Here is a 19,001-nt window from a genome sequence, read left to right as displayed (position 1 = left end):
CCCAGTCACATAAGCGTCTAGATGACTGTTGCACGTTTACAAGGAATCGTCTTCTTCCAATCTTAAATAAATTGCAGTCTAGGTCTTAAATATCTCCGGATGAAAAAATGCACCCTTATTTTCATCTGTTGGAGAAATTAGTCCAGAGCTACACAATTGCTGTCCCCCATCCCCCCAACACACACATGCCCTACACTCCTGGGTGCACAAACAAATGATGCCTAGATTTTAAACATCTATTTCTCATGCCTCCCCGAATGCTGACATCGACCAAAATCATTCCATCAATGCTCCCTTCCAGTCTCCGTTTCTCAATTTCGACCCACCAACTCAGCACAATCTTAGCAGGAGACACTTGTGGCTCCATATTTTCATCACCCGAGGTTGTCAGGCAGTGTCTTGATGACCCACAGTCACATAGCATTAGTTTCTCCTGAGCTGTAGAGTTCCCTCGTTCAGGGTAGTGAAATTCAATGGCCAAGTTTTGAGATGCTCCTCCAGGCCTTGCTCTGTCCATAGGCTTTTTAACCTCGTTTCCTCTCCTAAGGGAAAGCAGCAATGTAATGAAATTTTAGGGGAAACCAGTTCACGCTGGTAGCCAACATATCCATTCTTACTGCAACCATTTCCTAACGGCATTTAAAATGAACAGATCTTGCGTTTCTGGGAGCTCTGTCTCAGAATTCCTCAGTGCCATTCAACATGGTGTGTCTATTTTAGCATTTGGGCCTGGTGTAACTATTTTCCACACTTTTCACATCCACACACCATGATTGGAATTACAATCTACAGAATTGCTCCATACTTACGCTTTCCTATCGCAAGAGACCACTCAGTCTTGTAATACACTGCTTTCAGCTACTTTGGAAGGTCCCAAGGGTGCTGATTTCTTCTGTGATCTCCATCCAACCTTCTTTGACCTAATCGTCTGGCATCACTTTCTTACCCGCTTGGCACAAAGACCTCTCACCAACTAACTACAGCATGGAAGATGATACACGAGAAGGGGCCGTCAACATTGAATTCCAAGGAAGCTGAATTCAAGTCGGTGCGAATTAATCTATTTTGCAGTAACACATGGATACACAATTTTTTATACAAACAAAAAGAGCTGAGTCATAGAATCATAGAAATGTACAGCACAGATCCAGACACTTTTAACTCATCCATGCCTACCAGATATCCTAACCCAATCTAGTCTCGTTGGTCAGCACTTGGCCCATATCCCTCCAAACCCTTCCTATTCATATAACCATACTGATGCCTTTTAAATGCTGCATTGTATCAGCTTCCACCACTTCCTCTGGCAGCTCATTCCATACACACATCAAAACCCGTGTGAAAATGTTGACCCTTAGGTCCCTTTTATATCTTTCCCTTCTCACCCTAAACCTATGCACTCTAGTTCTGGACTTCCCCATCCCAGGGAAAGTACCTTGTCTATTTATTCTATCCACGCCCCTCATGATTTTGTAAACCTCTGTAAGGCCACCCCTCAGCCTCCGAAGCTCCAGGGAAAACAGCCACAGCCTATCTAACCTCCCCATATAACTCAAATCCTCCAACCTGGAATCATGTACACCAATGCCTAAAACAGTATGGCCGGTTGAGTCAAAATCCTGGAATTCCCTCCCTACCGGCATTGTGGGTCAACCGACAGCAAGGCGACTGAAGCGATGCAAGAAAGCAGCTCACCACTATCTTCTCAAGGGAAATAGCGATGGGCTATCAATACTGGCCAACCAGCGAGTTATAAGTCGTACAAATGCATTTAAAAAAATCTTTGATCCCCTTGGCTATCAAAAACTTATCTATCTCTGTTTTAAATAATCTCAATGACCTGGTTTCACAGCCTTCTGTGGCAATGAATTCCACAGATTCGCCGCTCTATAGCTAAAGACGTTTCTCCTTATCTCTAAAGGCCTGAAAAGTTGTGACATCAGGCGAGAGTGTGGTGCTGGAAAAGCACAGCAGGTCAGGTAGCATCCAAAGAGCAGGAAAATCGACGCTTCGGGCAAAAGCCCTTTATCAAGAATGAGGCAGGGAGCCTCCAGGGTGGAGAGACCTCAGATGCTCATCTGTCCTGCCAATAGAAACATCTTTCCAACATCCACTCTGTCCAGACTATTCAGTATTCTGCAAGTTTCAATCAGATCATCCCTCATCCTTCTAAACTCCATCGAGTTCAGTCCCAGAGTCCTCAGACGTTTCTCATGTCATTTCCCACACTGCCCCCAAATCCTAGAATTTTCTTAGCATTCTAAGATTTGTTGATTTCTGACCTGATACTGAACAACAGGTCGCCCACAGTTATCTAGACAAGAAAATTACAGATTCACAACTGTTTGAACGTAGGAATTCTTCTATTCTTTGATTTAAATAGCAGTTGCTTCTTTCAATATTGAAATCCCTGGTCCTAAACACCCACCACACAGAAAATATCTTCCCAGTATCCGATTAAACGATAAGGAGATTTGATGTGTCCGGATTCTTTGGAGGTCTCTACTCAGGAGGGTAGAGGAGGCTCAATGGATTCTACTATTCAAGACTGAAACTGATTGCATTTTGGGCACTAAGCAAATAAAGCGATTTGTGGAATTAGCAGGGAATAAGGTTAGTTATTATCTCATTGTATAGTATAGCAGCCTGGAACATGATATCATGCACCCCTGCCCTTGTTTCTTCTGTTGTTAGTGCTATTGCTATACTGATTATGTTTCTTAGCAATAATTATCAGCCTCCATCAGCATTAGGGATGTCTACTTAAACTCGTTTTTAAGAACAGCTCTGGGAATGTACGTTGATATTTCCGGATTTTGTTTATTTTGCCGATAAAGGTTTGATATTCCCATATTTGCTAAGAGGACCATAACATTGAAATGTAATAAGCAGCATAAGAAGTGAAAGAGCAAGGATGATTTCTTACATTAGACAAATAACTGGTGTTGAGAAGTTGCCGTTCTGCAACATTGCTGAAGTGCACATGCCAGGTGATTCTCTGGTGATTGCAATGATGAGACTGAGACAGTCGCAAGTGCTTCAAATGTTCTGGCCATTAGAAGGCCTTCATTTATGGCTGTTGGGTGACTTTGGGGTTGACACGCAGGAAATAAGAGAGGATCAGGGGCGCTGGAATACTAAATGCCTCTTATGTCTCCAATCAAACTGGCACTGTGCATCCGAAGTTCACAGTCTAGTGCTTTGAAAGCTCTGGTACAATCCACCAGTACGAAATTGGAATTGCGCTGGTGCACTGGATGTTGCACAACTTGCCAACAACTGAGCTGTGTGTTAGGATGAGTTTGCCCAACACCTTGGTGGAGGAGGAAGTAGAAGAGTGAGTCTCACTAATGTCCTTCTGAAGGTCTGTCTTTACCTGATCTGGCCAACATACGATTTCAGATATATGTGGTTGAGTCCTCCGAAATGTTACAGAAAGCCATTCCATTGGTCTGCAATTACAAACACAAAGTGGAAGGGCCACCCGGCATTGACCTACACACTGAGAGGAACATTTGCACACAGAGAGCAATCGACCCTGCAAAGTGATTCTTAGTAAAATCCAGGGTCTAATGCCAAAATTGGGAGAGAGATCCTGCAGACTAATAAAGCAGCAACCTGATAGAAATGCTCACAGAATTTAAGCTTACAACTAATGTTCCCAAGACCACCGTCAAAAGCCTCGGTATGTCCTGGCATATAATCAGTATGGACTTGCTTTGGTGGTTCTCAACATTGACTCGGAGCCCATGGAAGTCTAGTGTTATCATTTCAAACATGGGTAAGGGAACCAGTTGCTGTCTACAAACTACCACCTGCACCCCTGTCTCCGCAACTGTCCCTGCCTCGCGATAAATTAGATAGTCCACCAAATTCAAGAAACTTTGAGGGTGGTTACAACACAGAATGTACTCGAGATGGGGGACGGCAGGTTCAATTGATATTACCAAGACGCTACCTTGTCATGGGAGCACCATTGCTGATCGACTGGACCAAGTCTGAAAGGACATTTCTCATTGGATCTAAAAAAAATTAAGTTATTTTTTCGTCACTGGATTAATAAAGTGAGGAGCAGTTAAATTAACCTAGATGCAAAAACTTCGGGAAACAATGTAATGAAATGTAATAATTTATTCAAGGGCGCATATTTTGATGTTTTGTTATGTCGTCACTGAAAGAAATGTAGCTCAAAATTAACTCTAAAGGAATTTTGAGCTGCAAAGCACCGTGTTTCAATGTATTCAATATCCTTTCAATTGCGTATGAAACGTTTTCCATCAATATGAAAATGCAATAGTTGCCACGTTGTGGCACTTTGTCTCTCTCCCCCTCTCCCCTCCGCCCCCGCCCACCCACCCTCTCCATGCCCTTACACATCCCAGTGTTTCGTCATCTAACATTCTGAAGTCGACTTGTTACTGTTGCCTATTGGCTCGGCGTTGCCGCTTATCCCCTAGGTCCCCTCTGAAACACGGATGCTTATCTCTACTGTGCTGTAAACTTCGTTCACGGCGATTGGGATAACTGAACATCTGTTTTATGCCCCTCAAGTTATTAGTTAGTTGTTAATCACATACGATCGCAGGATGGTGAAGTGAATACTTCACAGAAGGCAAGGTTGTCTCAACAAGAACAATACTAGTTGTGGTTCATAATATTCAATGAGTAGGATGTATTGAGCTCCTGTCCTGATCAGAGCCATTCATTTCAGTTCAGGTATAGCCGCGCTGCTGTTCGGAAGTTAGTTCAGGGTTTTTGGCCCAATGACAATGGATGATTGTATAGCAGTAAGCCGGGAGGATATGTGCCTTATTGTCTTGGTGCTGCCCTTAGTGCTTTGCCCTCCAAAATGGTAAAGGGACACCATTTGAAAGATTGGAGATTTGCTTATCATTCCGAATATCTAAGGGAGAATTTTTCATTGGGAATTTCTTAAGTAAATAACGATGTCGGTAACCATTTGAAATGCGCCCAGGTTTCCCGGGAGACTTTCTCATCAGGAAAAGAGATAGCTCCGTCCTGCGTTTGGAACTACTACTGAAGTTTTCACGATCAAAGAAAGAGAATAGACAAGACACCATGGACGGTACCATGGATGCAGCTTCTGCAACAAGAGAATTTTAAAAAAACGGATGAAACCAGATTAGCGCTGATGTTGGAGATCTGCGGTTAAAAATAAAGCTGGAAAACTCTGTCATTCTGGCATCGTCTATGGAGAGAGAAAGGGAGTTAACGTTCCTAGTTCGATATGATTCTTCTCAGGAATTTCAGAGTCGATCATTTGATTTTCAGAAGAGGTTGTTTGAAAATTGCTTTTGGATTCACCTACGTTTGGAAGAGCAGATAGATCCTTAGCCATTACTGAACGTTGAAGTATTTTCAAATTAATTATTTTGAAGAACAATATTTGTTAGTATACAGGAGAGGACTGACTAATTCGCTCGGAGCAAACGAGCAAGAGGCACGCGCCAGATCTTCTGATTTCGGTGGTAATTGAGTGGTGGCGATTGGCCACACCACAAGGCTAGGTCCCAAGTACAACTTCAAAATGGCCGTGAATGTCCACATGCGACAAAAGCCCTTTCCACTTGGCCAGCACGTGACAGCATTATGGGCACAACAGTATTCCCTCAGTACTGCGTTAAGAATAGACTTTGTGCTCCAGGAATTAGAACCAGACGTCAACCGCAATATTCTGTTTCTGGGGTATCTTGCGGAGTCGGATAATTTACTAATGGAGACATTGGGGCCTAGTTGTTTTGATAATTCAACGCAAACGCAAGAAAGTTCGACATTCCACGATCCTCTGTGCATTAAGATAGTCCTTTGTTGTTGGGGCCATCATTACTAATACTCAAATCCTTGTTGGCAAAATTAACTGCTATGTACGAATGCTTGAGAAATGATGACACGTCATTGGCTGTGACGCAATCTGAGGCGCCATGACGCCTCATAACTCGATATATAATTCCAGTTCCAACAATTGCTGCCAATCTGTAGCCGGCGTCAACCTCATTGCAAACCATTGTGTACGGGTTCAGGAGTTCAAATAGAAAACAAAACATGGCGGCGACCCAGAGTCGAGAGCAATGTAGCTCCAAAGCTCGCGAGAGTGAGAATCGAACCCCGACTGCTGCAATTCGCAGGAGCAACTTCGAATTTTGCGGATTTAATCTAAAGATCGTTCGATTCATGGATGCTGAATTGGGCGTCTCCTCGTATGTCTGGGAGGCTGTGAGTGAACTGCGTTAGTAGAATGGAGTAGAAGAGAAACTGCATTTTACTAACTTCAAAAAGATCCACTCTTAGTTGCATATTATTTGAAATCTTAGGAAGATGAGTTTTGAACATTTTTCAGGTGTCAAGCATAATTTACATGTAGTTCATTCTATAAATGTGAATTGTTTCTTTCACATATTTTAATGCATTAATGTAACCGATGCCTCTTACATACTAGCATATCCGTTTTTCAAAACTAAACTGGGATTCAGAGGTTTAAATGATAGAATAAGTACGAGTTGCACGTTCCAATTGTCTGCCTTACCTTGAAGATGCGATTTACAGAGTGTTATATTTTCGAATTGAGTTCACCCCGCAGTTTTAAATACACGTAGCAGGACTGAAAATTATTTGTTTGGTGAATGCACGGCGGAATTTCTGATACTTTTCATTTATTGCAGTGTCAGGCCATAGCTGGATGATAGAACTCTGACTGCTCTGTCAGCGGCTAGTGGAGTTAATCTCTACCGGAGACTATAGTCATACAATCTAGAGTAACAGCGCGGAGGAACGCTGCATTGTGATCGACACTGATCACGATAAACGTTCAAGTCAGGTTGGGTTCTGCCATCCAGTGAGAACGTAAGACCCCACAACTCTATGCGCTTCACTCTGTCTGCCGACCCCTTCAATGGAGAGGACTCAAATAGGTGTCTGTTGTCGCTCTAAAACATTTTGCCCTGCGCGAATTGACATGAACAGTAACTCAAATGAACTCAAACGCTTTGGGCAGTCTTAAGGTGCTACTCAGAGATAATCGAAATGGTATTGCAACCAATGAACGATTCATGAAATGCGCATAGAACCTTCCCTTATCCTACTTGTCGAGACTAATCCACTCTGCAAACTTGCTTGCAACGGCACGTCCTCTTCCAAGCAAACATTTCTTAGACAGAAGCTTGTGAGCGGCATTTTTTCTCTCTTATTTTCAGGGGGTTGCGCTTTGCCGGTACTTCGAAAAGGAAAACGTCAGTTTTACTGGGAAGAAAGTGATTGAATTGGGATCAGGCACTGGAATCGTGGGGATCCTAGCAACCTTGCTCGGTGAGTTATATCATGGAATTGAAGCAAAAATAGGCCATTTTACTGGCGAGTGAAGAAACAGTAAGGCGCATCAATATCAATCACAAAGTGGTCTGGGTGCGAGAGATTTACACTACTGTGCGATGAACGTAAGAATATAAGAAATGGGAAGCATGCAGTCAATTGGCTCTTCGAGAGTACTACGTCAGTGAACATAATCACGGATGGCATTGTACATCAACTCCCTTTTCCTCACTAACCCCATGTCTCTTACTGACCGTACTATGCAATCATTTGTCTAACCCAGATCTTTCTTGAATAAACTCAATGACTGAAAGACTACAACTTTTTAGAATACAGAATTTCAAAGTTCAGCATGCAATGAACTGCGTAATCGTGCCTAAATGATCAGCCCTTACTTCTGAGATTGTGAATCGTCTTCTACATTCCCCATACAGGAGGTTTCTCCACACCTACTTGCTCAAACTATTGCAATTTGATATGTTTCATGAAGTCAATCCTTATTCTTCTAACATCCAATGATTTAACCTATCTTCCTTTACCATCTGCATCATGTCCCCTGCCCTGTCTCTTTCATTTTCATTTATATCAAGTTGTGACAGGAATGAGGTCTACATTTTCCACAAAGGTCAATACCATCCAATAAGTGGTCTCTGCCATGTCCTTTTTGTCGACAGACCTACCAGGTCAAGCGTCCTATAAGGATGCCCCTTCCCTAGAATTGTGATCTTTAGTTCCTCCCATATTCACCCTAATTTCATCTCCCATTTCGCTTGTCATTAGACCCACCACCTGCTTCCTTGACCATAATTCCCACTAAACTGCACATCACCAAAACTCACTCAGCACTTCCCATGTTAGATTCTGGATTAGTGGTGCTGGAAGAGCACAGCATTTCAGGCAGCATCCAAGTAGCTTCAAAATCGACGCTTCAGGCAAAAGCCCTTCATCAGGAATAAAGGCAGTGAGCCTGAAGTGTGGAGAGATAAGCTAGAGGAGGGTGGGGGTGGGGAGAAAGTAGCATAGAGTACAATGGGTGAGTGGGGGAGGGGATGAAGGTGATAGGTCAAGGAGGAGAGGGTGGAGTGGATAGGTGGAAAAGAAGATAGGCAGGTAGGACAAGTCTGGACAAGTCATGGGCTGGAAGTTTAGAACTAGGGTGAGGTGGGGGAAGGGGATATGAGGAAACTGTTGAAGTCCACATTGATGCCTTGGGGTTGAAGTGTTCTGAGGCGGAAGATGAGGCATTCTTCTTCCTCTTCCACCTCGGAACACTTCAACCCCAAGGCATCAATGTGGACTTCAACAGTTTCCATCTTGCTCTTACCTGGTTTGATTCTTAACAATCCAGTGGTAGGCAGAATACATATTACAATAATACAACAGTAACATTCCAAAAGTCTCAGCTGTTTTTTGGAACTGGAGACAGATGTTATTGTCACTTACTATGGATCTAATCCTTGTTTTCTCTCTAACGATTATCACTCCTTTTGCCTTTTATCCTACAATTGTAATCTCTAAACGTCCCTTATCATTTCACAAACCCTATGTTCCATTTGTCTCTGCCATCTTTCAGCAGCTCAATATTCCTGATTGTCCCATCTTGCTTCAGCTTCAAAGAAAAATCATGCTGGAGTCAAAACATTAACTCTGTTTCTCTCTCCACAGATGCTGCCAGATCTGTTGGGTTTCTCAAGCAAGCCTCTTTTGATTTCAGAGTTGCAGCACACACAGTATTTTATTTTCATTAATCATTTAGAAAGAGTTTTCTTCCAGTTCCTGCAGCATAAACCTGGGTGTCCCTTGAGGGTCTATTCTTAGTTCCTTCTGTTTTCTATTGACATACAGCCTCACTAGCACTGTCCAAAATATGGCATTAATTTGTAAATGCATGCTGATGACTCCCAACTGCACCTTCACTTGGCTCCTTAACCACTGCAGAATTACCAGGCCGTTTTTGTAAAAATAAATTGAGCATCGCATGAGTGGAGAGTTCATCCAATTAAATATTTGGGAATTGCTGACGAAAATACACATTTTGTTCAAAATTTTGTTTTGCATACATCTAGACATTATGTCAGAATGCAAATTCATGTTGGAACCAACATTCGTACTGCTTGAAAGGAGAGTGTTGGCAAGTTAACTTTATTTGGCAGAATCTTTGTGATAGAGAATATCCCCAATAATGTAGGTCATACATCTCAAAGACTGGTTGATCATATCAATCATCATGTCAATTCAACTGTTTACTGCTAGCAAGATATTGAGATTTATCAATGAGCTCGTGCTTACAAAGCACACAATGCGAGATGAGATTCTACAATTGGACAACAGTATCCTGATAATCCTGAATATAATGATGCTAATTCCAGGGAAGATTTACACTGGCAATTTAATTGTCACTTGGGCATTCTGAATGTGATCTTGCCTGTGTGTATTTTTTTTTTGTCTATTCATTCATGGGTTGCAGCCATCCCTGGCTGGGCCTTTATTTATTGCCATGGAGAGAGTGGTGATAAGCTCCCTTCTTGATTCACTATAGACTATTTGTTTTAGGTGGAGCCAGAATGATACGAGGGAGGGAGTTCCTGGATTTTGACCCAGCAACACTGAAGGAATGACGATATATTTTAAAATGGGATGGTTAGGAGTGTGGAGGAGTCTTGTAAGTGGTAATGCTTCCATGTATTTAATGCCAGAAATAGCGGTGGGTATCTATGATGAAGTTTAAAAGGTTTTGATGAATTTCTGTGGTTCATCTTATGGTTGGTACCCACTAATGCTACTGAATAATGTAGGGATTGGATATCTGGTGCCAATTGTGCAGCCTTTTTCATGCTGGATGGTGTCAAACTTCTTGAGTTTTGTTGGAACTATACTTCAGATTCAATTCCAGGCTCATACTTATCCAAGCAGTTGGGAGTATACCATTACACTCCAATCTTGTGTCTCATAGGTAGACCACAGGCTCTTTTGATAAGGTTAGTTGCTCACTGCAAGATACATGCTCTTGTACCCACAGTATCTATATGGCTAATCCAATGCATTTTCTGGTCAAAGGCATCCTTCAGGATGTTGATGGTAGAGGATTCAGATTTGGCAATGTCATTGACTGTCAATGGGCGATGGTTAGATTCTTTCTTGTTGGAAATTGTTATTGCCTGACACTTCTGTGGTTTAAATGTTGTTTGCCACTGGTCAGTCCAAGCCAGGATATTGTCCAGATTTTGCAAGATTTTGGATATGAACTCCTTCAGTCTTTGCAGAGTCAGGCAGTATTGCAGATGCTCAATATTGTGCAATCATCAGTGGCCATCTCCAGTTCTGATCTTATGATAGAGGGAATGTCATTATTCCATCAACCATAGATGGTTAAACCTAGGACATAATCTTGAAGAACATCTGACAGATATCCTTGAACTGAGATGGTGGTTCTTCAACAAAAAGAATCAACTTCCGTTACACCAGGTATTACTCAAAACAGGAGAAAAGCTTTCCCCTGGATTCTTATTGATTCCAGCTTTTCCAGGGTTACTTGATGCCACATTCCATCATGTGTGGCCTTAATATCAAGTGCAATTATGTGCAAATCACTTCTGGAATTCAGCAGTTTGGTCCAATTGAATGAAGGATGTAAAGAGGTTAGGAACTAAGTAGCCTTAACAGAACCCACGTTTAGCATCAGTAAGCAGATTATTGCTTTACTGATGATTGAAAGTGGACCAATGGAGTGGCTATTATTGGTAGGACACAGGTTTTGTTTTGTGCAGAAGATATTACTGGGCATGCTTGCATATTGTCAAGCTAATAACAGCTTGGCTCGGTGTGTGTGTGGGGTTGTGGGGGGGGGGGGAGGTGGGGAGTGTGTGGATCTGTTGGTGGGCTGGTGGTGATAGGTTCTGCAACACAAGTCTTTAGCAAAATTATAGGAATTTTTCAAATACTGAGTCAATACTGTACCTCCATTTCTACTATTGCTTTCATTCCACAGCTCTAATTCTGCTCATTGGTCTCACAATGTGCACTGCACTGCATCAAATTATTTTTACAGTCAGTGCGCACACAATTGCCAGTATGACCCTCATCAGCCCTCCCTATTCCCTCCTCAAAAAAAGTCAAACAATTTAATTAATCACAATTTCCCTTAATACATCCATTCTCTCCCTCCTTCATTAATCTGGATTTACCTATATGAATGTTACGTGGACTAGCTGGTGGGAGTATTTGCTAACATCTTTAAACGCTCCTTACTATGAGCTGAAGTCCTTACCTGCTTTAAGAAGACCACCATCATCCCAGTGCCAAAGAAAATTCATGCAACATACCCCAATGACTACTGCCCAGTGTTACTGAACTCCACAGTTATGAAGTGCTTTGAGAGATTAGTCATGGCTCACATCAACTCTAGCCTCCTATGTTGCCTTGATCTTTTGTAATTTGTCTAACGTTGCAACAGGTCAATGGCAGATGCCATCTCTCTGGTCCTACACTCATCTATGGAACACTTAGACAACAATGACATCTATGTCAGGTCTTACTTTTTGACTACAGATATACCTTCAACACTATAATTTCAATCAAACTCATCTCCGAACTGTGAGGCCTCAGTCTCAGCTCCCCCTTCTGTAACTGGATCCTTGACCTCCTGACCCATACATTGCAATCAGTAAGAAGACATAACAACACCTCCTCCATGATAATCCTCAGCACTACTGCTCTGCAAGACTTTATACTCAGCCTCTTATTATACTACTTAAACATTCACGAGTGTGTGACCAAAGTCTGCCTGAACTCCCTTTACACGTTTGTTGATGACACCATTATAGGTCACAACAATGATGAGACAGTCAAGAGTGTAGTGCTGGAAAAGCAAAGCAGGTCAGGCAGCATCTGAGGATCTGGAGAATTGTCATTTTGGGCATCAGCTGTTCATCAGGAATGAGGCATGTGGGACAAGAGGGCTGAGAGATAAATGAGAGAGGCGTAAAGCTGGGGAAACGTAGCTGAGGATGCAATAGGTAGATGAACTTGGGGGAGAAGGTGATAGGTCAAAGATGAGGGTGAAATGGATAGTTGGGACAGATGATGGGCAGGTCAAGAGGGCGGTGCCAAGTTGGAGGCTTGGGTCTGGGATAAGGTGGGGGGAGGGGAAATGAGGAAACTGGTGAAATCCACATTAATCTTGTGTGATGCAGGGTTCCAAGGTGGAAGAGGTGTTCTTCCTCTAGTTGTTGGGTGGTTAGGATTTGGCGATGGAGGAGATCCAGGACCTGCATGTCCTTTATGGAGTGGGAGGGGGTCTTATGTGTTCATCCATGGGGTGGTGGGGTTGGTTGGGGCAGGTGTCTCGGAGGTATTCTCTGAAACCATCCACAAGTTGGCGTCCTGTCTCCCCGATGTAGAGGAGACCACAATCAGGTGCAACGGATACAGTCGATGACATTTGTGGAAGTGCAGGTGAATCTCTGATGGATGTGCCGGGAGTGCGGTGTGGCCTGGTGGGGTTTGTGGATCTGGCAAGGGAGTCACAGAAGGAATGGTCTCTCTGCGATGCTGATAGGGGTGGAAGAGAATTATATCCCTATTGGTGGGGTCTGTTTATAGCTGGCGGAAGTGGCGGATGATGATGCAATATTGGAAGTTGGTGGGATGGAAGGTAAGGACGTTGGGGGGGGGGGGGGTGTTGGGTTCTGTCCATGTTGCATTTGAAGGGGTGATATTCAAGGGCAGAGGTGCAGGAAGTGGAGGAGATGCACTGGAGGGCATCATCGACCACTTGGGAGGGGAAATTTCAGTCTTTGAAGAAGGAGGCCATTTGCAATTTTCTATGGTGGAATTGGTCATCCTGGGAACAGATGCAGAGGAAGCGGAGGTATTGGGAATAAGGGATGACATTTTTACAAGAGGCAGGTGGGAGGAAGTGTGGTGCAGGTAGTTGCAGGAGTCGGTGGGTTTGTAGTAGATGTCCATAGTTAGTCGGTCACTTGAGGTGGAGATGGAGTGGTCCAGGAATGGGAGGGACATGTCTGAGATGGCCCAGGTGAATTTGAGGTCGGGGTGAAAGATGTTAGTGAAGTTGATGAACTGTTCAACCTGCCTGCTGGAGCACATGGTAGCACCAATTGATGTAGCAGAGGAACAGGTGGGGGGTGGAGCCAGTGTAACTATGGAAGATGGACTGTTCCATCTACCTGAAAAAGAGGCAGGCATAGCTGGGGACGATGCCTGTTTGGTTTGGAGGAAATAGGAAGATTTGAAGAAGTTGTTAAAGGTGAGGACCAGTTCAGACATGCAGATGAGGGTGTCAGTGGAAAGGTACTGATTGTGATCGTGCAAGAGGTTGAAATGCAAGGCTTGGAGGCCTTCATCATAGTGGATAGATGTGTGTAGAGACTGGATATACATGGTGAAGATACGGTGTAGGGAGCTGAGGAAACAAAAGTCTTGGATGAAGTGAAGGGTGGTGTCCTGAACATAGGTGGGTATTTGCTACACTAAGTGGTGGTGGGGGGGGGGGGGCGCTGGATGGTGTCAAGGTATGCAGAAATGGGTTCAGTAGGACAGGAGGAGGCTGAGACAATGGGTTGACTGGGGAAGTCAGGTTTGTGAACCTTCAGTAGGAGATAGAATCAAGCAGTGCAAGGTTCTCTGACTATGAGGTTGGAGGTTGGAGGTTGGGACTGTTAAGTTTGGAACTGAATGTTGAGATAGAGTACAGTAAAGAGATTGAATGATTAGCAGCATAGATTTAAAAACATCAGCAAAATGATGGATTTGGACATTGACTTCAGGAAGCAAAGTGGAGTGCATGCCCCTGTCTGCATCAATGATGAGTGGCACTGTGACTCAGTGGTTAGCACTGCTGCCTCACAGCGCCAGGGACCCAGGTTCGATTCCAGCCTTTGGCAACAGTCTGTGTGGAGTTTGCATGTTCTCCCTGTGTCTGCATGGGTTTCCTCTGGGTGCCCTGGTTTCTTCCCACAATCTAAAGATGTGCAGTTTAGGTGAGTTGGCCATGCTAAATTGTCAATAGTGCTCAGGGATGTGTAGATTAGGTGCATTAGTCAGTGGTAAATGTGGAGAAATAGGTCAGGGGAATGGGTCTAGGCAGGTTACTGTTCGGAGGGTCGGTGTGGACATGTTGGGCCGAATGGCCTGTTTCCACACTGAAGGGATTCTATGATGCTGAAGAAGAGATGGTCAAGGGTATCAAGTTTTGGGAGTGATGACCGCCAATAATCTGTCCTGGTCCACCTGGCCCATCTTCTTATACTGCACTAGTAGATACTCTGAGGCTACATCAATTTGTATGATGGTCAAGAAAGCAGAACAATGCATCTACTTCCTCAGGAAGCTAAGAAATTTGGCATATCCACAAAGACTCTTGCTAGTTTTTATAGATGCACAATGGAGAGCATCCTATCTGGATGCGTCACAGTGTGATATGGCAACTGCACTTCCTAAGAGTGCATGAAACTACAGACAGTTGTGAATACAGCCCAGTTCATCACTTAAGCCAATCTTCTATCTATTGACTCCATCTATACTTGCCTGTTGTCTTGGAAAACAACCAATATAAAACCACTCCAGTTATACTTTCTTCCACCTTCTTCCATTGGGCAGAAGATATAAAAGTTTGACCAGTGCTTCTTCCCCACTGTTGTCAGATGTTTGAATGGGCTGCTTAAATTTTAGTGTTGATCTCTCTCTCTCTCTGCACCTTATCTGTGTTTGTAATATTGCATTCTATTCTCTCTTCTACTAGCCTGATACATTTTGTACATTACAATCTGCTTGTATAGCATGCAAAATAACACTTTTCACTGTACTTTGGCATGGGATAACAATAAATCAAACTCGAATTGAACTCAAAGTCTTTAATTCTATCTCAATTTATTATTTCTAATCATTTTCTCAGTTTAGAAATTAAACTTACTGACCTGTAGTTGCTTGGCGTATTCTTGCCCTCTCTTTCTTACTTGCAATTATCCAGAGTGAATGGCACTGCCCATGAATTTCAGGAAGACTCAGCAATTTGCACTCTCACTTTTTTCAGTATCCTTCAATGTATCTCATCCAGTTCCAGCTCCGTGTCAACTTATGGATTGATTAGGGATAGTCAACATAGCTTTGTGCATGGGGAGTCATGTCTCACAAACTTGATTGAGTTTTTTGAAGTAATGAAGAGGATTAATAATGGCAGAGTAGTGGATGTGATCCATATGGATGTCAGTAAGGCATTCAACAAGGTTCCTTGTAGTTAGCAAGGTTAGGTCACATGCAATACAGGGTCAACTCACCATTTGAATACATAACTTGCTGGAAGATAGAAACAGAGGTGAGAAGTGAAGGGTTGCTTTTCAGACTGTGACCAGTGGTGTGCCACAAGGATTGGCGCTGGGTCCACTGCTTTTTGTTATTTATGTAAATGATTTGGATGTGAACATGGGAGGTATAGCTAGTAGGTTTGCAGATGACACCAAAATTAGGGGTGTAGTGAACAGCAACCTCAGAGTACAATGGGATTGTGATCAGCTGGGTTAATGGGCTCAGGAGTGGCAGATGGATGTTAACTTAGTTAAATGTGAGGCAAATCAGACCAGGACTTTTAAACTTAATTATAAGGTCCTGGAGAGTGTTGCTGAATAAAGCGACCTTGGAGTGCAGGTTCATAGTTCCATGAAAAATGAATCAGAGGTAGATAGGATAGTAAAGAAGGCATTTGGTGTGGTTTCCTTTATTGGTCAGAGCATTGAGTATAAGAGTTGTGTGGTCATATTATGGCTGTTCAGGACATTTGTTAGGCCATTTTTGTAATATTATGTGCAATTCTCATCTCCCTTCTATTGGAAGGATGTTGTGAAACTTGAAAAGATGCAGAAAAGGAGGTTGCCAAGTTTGGAGGGTTTGAGCTATAGATAGAGGCTGAATAGGCTGGGGCTGTTTTCCCTGGAGCATCGAAAGCTGAGGGGCGACCTTATAGAGGTTTATAATATCATGAGAGGAATAGGGTAAATCATCAAGGTTCCCCCCCCCCCTCCCCAGGATGGGGAAGTCCAGAACTAGAGGGCATAGGTTTAAGGTGAGAGGCACGCAGCGGGTGGTGTGTGTATGGAATGAATTGTCAAGGGAGATGGTGGAGGTGGGTATAATTGCAATTTAAAAGGCATCTGGATAGTTATTTGAATAGGAAAAGTTTAGAGAGATATGGGCCAAGTGCTGACAAATGGGACTAGGTTAATTTAGGATACCTGGTCAGCCTGGATGAGTTGGACCTAAGGGTCTGTTTCCATGCTGTACGTCTCTATGACTCTAAGTACCGACACCTTATTGAAGACCTCATGTTATTAAGTTTGAAACATTCGAGTGCTGGAATTTCCTCATCTATCAACATGTACTAAAATACTTTAAAGCAAATGTGGCCTTAAAATCTTCGTTTTAAATCAATCTCATTCCTGGGTACCCGATAGCACAATATACTTTGTGTCGATTGCTTTCACATTACTGTTGTCAGTAACTTCTGGAGAGGTGGTCTGAGTATCAGTTTAATAGTGGGTCCGAAAGCTTGCTCTTCCTAACTTCTTATGGACGTACATTGTTCCTTGAAGGCGGTTATATTTTGTTTCGATGAACCTAATGCGAGATCAAAATGGAATCAAGAGCATATTATGAATAAACCCTCCTTGTATGTTCTTGTTCTCAGGTGGAAATGTTACCATGACAGACCAACCAGCAATTCTGAGGCAAATAAACAACAACATCTCCATTAACGTCCCTTTTGCCTGCAGGCACCGTTTAAAAGTGTGTGCCCTGACCTGGGGTGAAGATCTAAATAACTTTAATACCGACTATGATGTCGTCCTGGGATCGGATATTGTCTATTCTTCATCTTCTTATACTGCACTTGTAGATACTCTGAGGCATCTCTGCAGCCAACGAACAACGATTTACCTGGCTTCCGAATTTCGAAGTGGGAATGGATCTCTTTCCTTCCATGAAGTGACTCTCCCTGGCTATTTTAACTGCCAGGTTGTGGACAGATTAGAGACTAAATACATAGCTGTCTACAAAATGACCAAACTTGGTTCTCTAGACTGTAAGCAATAGGACAAGCCCGCACATTGCTGCCGTTACCATCATCAATAGCCTGGAATAAATCAAGCACGTCACAGCTACAGGTTTTTAAACACAAATTAGTCATTCAAAGGAAGGTTTGAATTTTAAATGCTGTCTAGAGACAGTCATGAATAAAACCAGGCAGGATCGGCCTTCCACCATTTCTGTTCCTGCCTTAGAAAAATCTCTGTAATTAACGTTGAGAATGTTTTCTTTAGCATAGCATGGATTTTGTTTACGTGACAAACAGATAAAAAGGATCGTGAAGCATATTAACTTTGTTGTATATGTGAATTCAATTACTATATGTACATTGCTTTAGACTGACAAATCAAATTAGCAAAGATTGGATTGATTCACATATGTAAGTGTTTAAGAAATTGCTTAGCTTTGTCAATTTTATCTCTAGATCTCGGAGTTAAACTGCAGGTGAAATAGATGTTGTTACTTGCGCAATTTTCACTCCAAATCATCGTAGAAAGAAATGTACAAAATCAAGTGAAATGAACTGTAGAGGGAGCATATTACTTCATTTTTTTTTGGAGGTGGGGGGGGGGAGCACGCTGCTAATCTTGATCATCCTTTGAGGCGGCGATGACCATGTTTACCTCTCTGGGGTGTTTGGCAGGGTTCCAGTGGTAAATAAGTGACTGCTAAGGTCGGTTTGCAACTGCAATTTCTTCTCCTTTCATTCCTCTCTGCTCCTCTCTGCACTTACTTTCTAAAGAGGCTGCACCCCTTTCAGTTTAGTTAGGTCAGCGATCTTCTCCCAGGATTCAAAGTTAGTATCTCGGATAAGCTTTCACCTCACGCTTCCTTCGAGAGGCGTGAGAGCGCACCTCAGACTCCAGCTGTCCGCAAAAGATTATGTTTTCTACACAAGTGCAAGGTTTTCGAGCTAACTAACTAACTCAATTATATAAATAGGGCAACATATATTTATCATATTGCCAACTGTGCACACTAGTCTAGTTACATTCTATGTAAACTCTGCAATTGTGTACTAATTATGCATTAAATTCTACAGTTACTTAATTGGTGTTCCAACCTGTGAAAGCTAATTTCCCAAAGAGTTTACTGTTCTAGGAAGTTAAAATCAGCATCATTTATTTTCTGTACCATCGCACAGAAAGCACTGCATAAATCTGATTCAATTTGACAAGGTATTGCAATGTTGAAGTCCCCTTTGGTAACATTACGTTGCAATGTTATACCGTTGTCATTCAAAAAGTGCAATTTACTTTTCTGTTGCTGACGATTGAGTTGACAAATGGATGCACAGATACAATTAAAACAGGGAATTGGCTCTCTGCAGTACGTGTTTCAATTAAGTTGAGCAAATCGCTGATGACAGCTAAATAATAAATTCATTGCAATGTTGCTGTTCGTTGGACAGAATATCTATGCGCCTCTAGGAATCAACTATCGCGGTATCAAATTACTTAACATAAGGAGTGAAAATAGGCACCCACTAACTTTCAATCGAGTTATATTGCAAATGTCAACAAGTAGGAATAGCATGATAGAGTAACGCCTGGTGGACAAGAGGAGTGTTTTACTCT

General features: G+C 42.7%; 1 protein-coding gene across 1 annotated transcript; it reads left to right on the top strand.

The window, feature by feature from the left end:
- The first annotated feature begins 6,063 nt into the window (after positions 1–6,063).
- LOC140476002 (EEF1A lysine methyltransferase 3-like) lies at positions 6,064–17,430 on the top strand. The gene is made up of 3 exons (XM_072567905.1): positions 6,064–6,234; positions 7,212–7,323; positions 17,027–17,430. Exons 1-3 carry the CDS (start codon positions 6,064–6,066, stop codon positions 17,428–17,430), a joined length of 687 nt encoding a protein of 228 aa, XP_072424006.1.
- The last annotated feature ends 1,571 nt before the right edge of the window (positions 17,431–19,001 follow it).

Source organism: Chiloscyllium punctatum, chromosome 4 (genome assembly GCF_047496795.1).
Source record: "Chiloscyllium punctatum isolate Juve2018m chromosome 4, sChiPun1.3, whole genome shotgun sequence".
NCBI classification, from domain to species: Eukaryota; Metazoa; Chordata; class Chondrichthyes; order Orectolobiformes; family Hemiscylliidae; genus Chiloscyllium; species Chiloscyllium punctatum.
Note: the sequence above shows the minus strand (reverse complement) of the source record. Positions and strands in the feature narration are given on the sequence as shown.